Here is a 6467-nt window from a genome sequence, read left to right on the forward strand (position 1 = left end):
ATTAAGCCTTCACTGTGTCGTCTCAGAGTGTTCATCCTTCACTGTGTCATCTCTCTGCCATGCATGCACTTTCTGTATGTGTCTCTGCTCTCAGCACTTCTCTCTGGACACTTGAGCTACATTTAATTTCTTCTGGGAGTGAGGCCTTGGGAAACGGGAGGGGGACCTTGGCACACAGCGTGTCCTCTGCTGCTGAATCTCTACTTGGGCTTGTCCTTAGGGCTGAATTAGCTGAGCTGAAGACTTCACAGCACCAGCCAGGGACACCAGGGGCTTCAGCACAAGACGTGGCTTCTTGTATCATCGGGGTCTGGAGCTCAGTGTTCTGCTTCTTGGCCACCCCAGCAGCCGGCACATTGGTGCTTTGGGTGTGACATGGCTGTGTAGTTTATAGCCAAGATCACGTTCTCAGGGTAGCGAACTGGAGCTGATGGTTGTAAGGAATGAGACAAGGGTGTCTCCTGCAGCATCCCAGCGCTGTGGGGCCGGATCTGTCAGAACCACCGAGGCCGGTAGCAATGACCCCATTACTTCCCATGGGCAAATCTCTGCTGTGGGAGGGCAGGGAGGCGGCCAGAGCTGCAGGACTGGGGAGCACCAGCCTGGGCTTGGCTGGGGAGGCTGTCGCCTGCCTCCCTGCTGAGCCCTGTCTGCCAGTGGCACCCGGTCCTTCTCTTCCAGAGTAGAAGTTTCTCCTCCTGGTGAAGCCTGGGCAGACCAGCCGCCATCGGCCCTGACGAGCCTCTCTCCTTCTCCTCCTGCAGCTGTCCCACCTCGCCTCCCCGGCCCCTCACCAGGCTGTCTACACCGGCACCCGTGTCCCGCCATCGCCGCCCCCCGGACCCCCGGCCCTGCCCCGCGGCACCGCCTGCCCCTCGCCCATCAGCCTGGCCCTGGGCAGCAGCGAGGCGGGCGGCCCCAGCCCCAGCCCCTGCCCCTCGGGCAGCAGGAGGCCCCGCACGGCCGGGCTGTTCCTCGGCCGCTTCCTCAGGAGGGGCTGCTGGGCCTCGCCCGTGCTGGCCACGCTCTCGCCCAAGTGCCCGGCCGTGCCCCATGGGAAGGTGCAGCCGCTGGGCGAGCGGGAGTGGCGGACGCCGGACGCCAAGGCGGTGAGCAGGTACGTGCCACACACACACCCGGACACCCTCCAGGACCATTTCAGTTTGTAATTAGCCCGAAGTTGAAATAGTATCAGCTGAGCCTGTTAAAGTAGGCCTTGTGCCTTATATTCCACTCAGCTGTCGCCATCTCCCCCACCATGTCTGTCTGTGGTGGGGCTGTGTGTGATGGCGGCTGCCAGCCGCCACACTGGCTCTGCTCCTCCCTGGCGTTGGGCAAGGAGAGGGAAGTGCTGCACCTCCTTGCCAGCCCTGGGGGACTGTCCTGGGGACACCAGGCACCTGTGCTGCCTGTCCCTCTGCAGCCGTGTCACCTCCTGCCCCGTGTCCCTGAGCCTCCCGAAGCTGGAGGAAATGGCGACCCCCTTGCACCGGATCAATGTGAAGACACATTTGTGATGCCAACCGGCTTCACGGGCTGCAAGTATGTTAGCGAAAGTTGTAGTTTGTCCAATTCAGTTATTTTGGTGGCTTTGGAGATGAGCTTGAGGTCTTTGAACCGGCAGAGATGGGGAGATGTTCAAGTACTCAGGTAGGGACCCTTCAGAATCCTCCCTGTGAGGCTGATGGTTGCCTTTCCTATAACTGTATCTAAAAATCATTCCTTGTGTTTGTGCTCTCTGACCCAAATCACATCCTGGCCTCCAAAAGCGTCTCTTCCCCTCAGCTCCTTGCAGTTGTTTTCTGTCTTGGATGTGTTTTCTGATGAGAAACGGGCAAGAGGCCGTGCCGGTGGTTCCTCTGCTGCCCTCACACCTCCTGTTTGTGGTGTAAAGCCCAGGTTTTACTTTTGATCCCTGAATTTGGAAAACCACTTGTATATTTGTGTTTGTTCTTGAGCATCAGTTCAGGTTTGCTTTAATGATTTGAAAGTCAGAGAAGACCCAGAAGTGACGAGGGAGGAGAAATCTTGAGGGAGAGTCGTGATCATTTGTTATCCTGCAGCAGGATGTGTAAGATTGGGGTTTTTTTTTGCCTGGAGAATGTGTCACTGTGGAAACCAAATCCTGGCCGTGTCCCTCGCTAAGAGTAACGTGTCCTCAACCTCTTTTAATCCACCTGTGCTGACCAGGTGGATGAGTCCACGTTATAAATTCAAAAGCACAAACCTGAGGGCTCCTTCTCCACCTGGCACTGCCCTCCACCTCTGCCAGAGCCGCCTCACACGGCGGTTTTGCTTCAAAGGGCATTTGCCATCTCTGCGGGCTCATGCCCAGGAGTTTTGGTTTGGGATTTGGGGTTTGAACAGTGGAAAACTCAAAGCCAGACTCCGTGCTGTGCGTGCTCGCCGTCTCGGAAAGCGCGTCAGAAAGTGCCCTGTGCATGATGAGTTTTTATTTCACGACCAGCTTCTTCCAAATAAAAACGGATGCTCCTTCGGAGAGCCGAATCTACCCCGCGCGCCCTGAGGAGGGAGAGGACTCTGTGAAGGAGGTGATCTGCCCTTGGGAGAGCCCGGCGGAAGGGGGAAGAGCCCGGCTGAAGGGGGAAGAGCCGGGTAACGAGCAGCCCAGACATGGACCCTCTTTCCAGGCCTGACACTGCATGGTGTGGTTCGTGGGCCATGCTGTCGCAGAAGTGCGTTAGAGCCGTCCCTCAGCATCAAGGAGGCTCAGATTGCCACAGCTATGAATACCAGACCCTGGTGTACCCATCTGTTTGTAATTCAAAAATCCCAAGTATTTCTGGACTGGTTTACCTTCCTATCTTTGGTATATTCAGATCTATTTGTGACAAACTTCTTGATAAATGAACCTCATTTCTTGCCTTATAGCAGATGGAGAATTTATGTGTGTATATGTATCCTGGGAAATGGTGTCTTATCTGAATTACTTGCTTGGCCATGAGGTGTCAGCACACTGTACACAGCGCAGCTGGAGCCAAGCTTGCAGGCATTTCTCCGAGTAGGACTCAGACTTCAATGCCAAGATTGGGGCACATTTGTGTCCCCAGCTTGGGTCCACCTCTTATTATTAATGACAATTATTTAATTTTAAAGCAAGCTCATTAAAAGACAGCTGATTGCGAGGGAAAATAAAGCCAACCCCTCATGAGAAGCTGTATGGCACAGCATCATTCCTCCATCCAAACCAGAGAAGATCCCAGAGAGCCAGCAGTGCTGCAGGAAAGCAAGGGCTCCAGAGCACTGCTCCAGTAGCTCCAGTTTCCCTTTTGTGGCCTCCCAGTGCCAGGGTGGGTTCTGAAACCATGGCTTGAACTGCACCCTGGCAACACCTGGGAAGATCTAAAATCCACGTTAGTGTTTTGAGCCTCTGCAAACTTAGACTGAGGCATTGTCACAGTCTTGGTGCTGTTATCAAGAGTGTTAGAACGTTGCTTTCAGCACCTTGTGTCAGTGTTTGAAGATGGTTTGTCTGTTCAAGCGTGGAGGGGTTTCCTAGATGTGTGTGATGTGGGTCGTTGTTCCGTAGTTTGGCCATGTGGCCCGTGACTGTCGGTGTTTTGCGTTTCTAATTGTAAATGGAGCTTTGTCTGCGTGGCTGCCGTGGTTCCTCGCGCTGGCCGCTACTGTGAGATTTCAGGTCTCTCCTCACACATGCTCAGCGGTCCCTATTTCCCCCGGGGTCTGGGACAACGCTTGTAATCACAGGGCAGTTTGGAAAAATCAAGAGGCTGTTTCTGTTTCCAAAGCCTCTTTCCCAGGGGAGCAGAACGATGCAAAGCAAATGTTGAGCGGGAGGTTGCTGCCCCGCACTGCCCATGATGCTTCTCTTGTACAGATGAGCGTTTGCTCTTTCTGGTGTTGCTTTGCTGGGAGGATCTGGTTCTGCCCTGGCACTCACCAGCAGTGGCCACCTATTACTCCTGAGAGACAAATACGGTGTCTTCTGTGATTTTTTTTGTTAATATTGTTACTCAGCCACTCCTGATGAGACACTGGTAATGTATAATCCAGGAAACACGAGAGGAAGACATTGCGGTGTGTAAGAATTAATGATATTATATTCAATATAATGTACATGTTATAAGTGCTGTTCTACAATTCTCTCTGGTTTGGGGTTCCTCTTGTCACCTCTTTGCCTTCTACTCCAGAGTCCAGCAGCGGCTGCGGATCAGCCGTGTGTCTGGGGCTGGGACGCGGGTCACACTCCGTGCACACAGTAAACGCTGTAACGTGGAATCTGGTTGTCTGTGGTTTCCTCCTTAGCGCTGTCGATGTGCACAGAGCCGGGGGGCTGCTCGGCACCCGCTGCCCAAGCTGCCTTCCTCACCTTCCTCATCGCCTCGGTTTGCTTAGGAAGGTGCACATCTTAACCCAGTTTCACAAGCTGATGAATGCATGCGTTCTCCATGATGAACTTGGGCACTACTCTTATTTATTATGTGCTTAGCAAGAGTAACGTAACTGGTGCTATATAATACTGAGCTCCCGTGAGAACCTCTTTTTAGCGGTGTGCAGTTTGCTGGCCACAAGGAACACATCAAGAAACTCTTATCAAAGAGGTGGGTCTCACTGTGCTGGCCTTGGTGAGGGGTGGCACTTCACTGCAAAGAGACGCAGAGGTAAGTATTTGTAGAAATATCCCTGGATTTGTTTCCGGTGGCCTGGAGCAATCAGTGCTTCATCTCCAGACACAGAGTTGTGGCTGCTGAGTACAGACCTGGCGGTGGCTGCGTGGGGCACACACAGTGATGGAAAGCTCAGGCTCCCTGGTGACCTGTTCTACTCCTTGGGGGTGGACTGTGAAGCTCTCTCCATCTTTGCCAAGGAATCCAGTGGTTCTTTGGCCTCATGTTCATCTTCCAAACCAGAGGGAGGACTTTAGGATCCAAAACTGGCTGCTCACTCAGGGCTTGGATGCCCTGGTGCAACTACATCCAGACAGATACATATGTGTCCCAGAGGTCAGCACTGGGCATCCACAAATTTATCCCTCAGGGATCATTTTTTCCCCAGTATCTTTCAACTTGAGGACTCTGACAATTTTTTCCCCTGGTGGGGACAGGCCCCCGTGCCTTTCTTTCCTTCCTTCCTCCCTTTGCCCCTGGACCCCCCATGCTCCTGCTGACTGTGGGTTGCAAGCTGCTGCTCCGGAGGCCCCGGATCCCTCCTGCCACCACGCTGCGCTCACACGGTGACATCTGACGGTCTGGCCCCAGCCGGAGGCCTGACGTGCTGGAGTCGGGAGCGCTTTCAGCTCTCGAGTTCAAATCCCCTCGCTGTGCAGGAGCCCATTTAACGCTGCCTGGAGTCACCTGGAAGAATTAGCTCACTGCAGCAACTTAGACATCCAAGGTATTCTGATAATGTGAGGGATGTGTAAGGTTAATGACTGGAAAAAGTGATCGCTCCCTGTGGGCAGTTTCTCAGAAAAATCCCTGCTGCTTGGCTGACAGAAGAAAGGAGACTCGAGCAGCAGTGAGGAAGCCCCGTGCCCTCGCGCAGCTCCACGGTCCTGCCTCCCGTGGCTGCGGGGGCTGGCACGAACCCACGGGGTGGCCATGGCCCTACTTTGGCTCATCCCTGCTGGAAGAGCTCCCCACGCTCCAGGTCTGAGCTGACGAGCTGCAGCGGGGGCTGCAGTGGTCAGACTTTGGATATTGTTTGAACAAACTTGGAAGGAAGATGCTTAATTAGCTGTGTGGTTCTACAATGTACTCCGCTCCATCCATGGAGGTCCCATGTCAGGGTGGGCTCCTCCGCCACACTTTGCTCAGGCTCACGCTGCCCCATGGCTGCTGGGATTTGTTTGCTTGTTCGCTCTGCAGCCCTGGGCCAGCATGAAAAGCAAGAGCAGCTTCTGGGGTTCCCCCAAGCCTGTGTGAGGGCTCTTCCCAGGCTGCCTCAGCCAGCAACCTCAAGGGGACACTGTTGGGACAGGATGGGAGCGAGTCCCATGCTGGTGAACCTCAGTGCCTTGCTGGGGCGATGGACAGGACGGGGATCCCGCGGTGTGGGGCTGCCGGCTTTGGGGTGACCCTGCTGTTCGGTCGTGCCGTGGGGCTGGGTACACACTGCGCTGGGGCTGCTCCCCGGGGTGGGTGGAGAAGTGTATGTGGGGAAAAATGTCCAACTCAGAGATCTGTTTTCTAGGCTAGCGGCGTCTCTCAAATCTCCCTTCAAGTCTGACATTTCACTCTCTCCTCTCCAGCTGGGACACACAGCCCAAGTGCCAAAAACACTGAGGGCTTGGTTTTTTTCTTGTTTTTTTCTTTTTTTCCCCTCTGAAGTCGTGGCCCGAGCATTGCTAGAGTCTCGTTAATTTAAAAATGGAACAAAGAATGCTCAGCATCCAGCAGGATCAGGCCTGAGGAGCAGGAAGGACCAGCTGGCTCAGGAGAGGGCTTGTTCCCATGAGATCCCCCGTGTGGTTTTGGCAGGCGGCG

At 54.4% G+C, this 6467-nt stretch overlaps 1 protein-coding gene across 1 annotated transcript; it reads left to right on the forward strand.

Moving 5' to 3' along the window:
• Positions 1-737: 737 nt before the first annotated feature.
• Positions 738-4260, forward strand: LOC136109490 (regulator of G-protein signaling 9-like; the record flags this gene model as incomplete). Its single annotated transcript, XM_065852208.2, has 2 exons — positions 738-1117; positions 2468-4260. Coding segments are annotated over 2 exons (570 nt in total), but the record flags the coding sequence as incomplete, so codon positions are not given.
• Between the last annotated feature and the right edge of the window lie 2207 nt (positions 4261-6467).

The sequence above is a fragment of the Patagioenas fasciata genome, chromosome 18 (genome assembly GCF_037038585.1).
Source record: "Patagioenas fasciata isolate bPatFas1 chromosome 18, bPatFas1.hap1, whole genome shotgun sequence".
Taxonomy (NCBI): Eukaryota; Metazoa; Chordata; class Aves; order Columbiformes; family Columbidae; genus Patagioenas; species Patagioenas fasciata.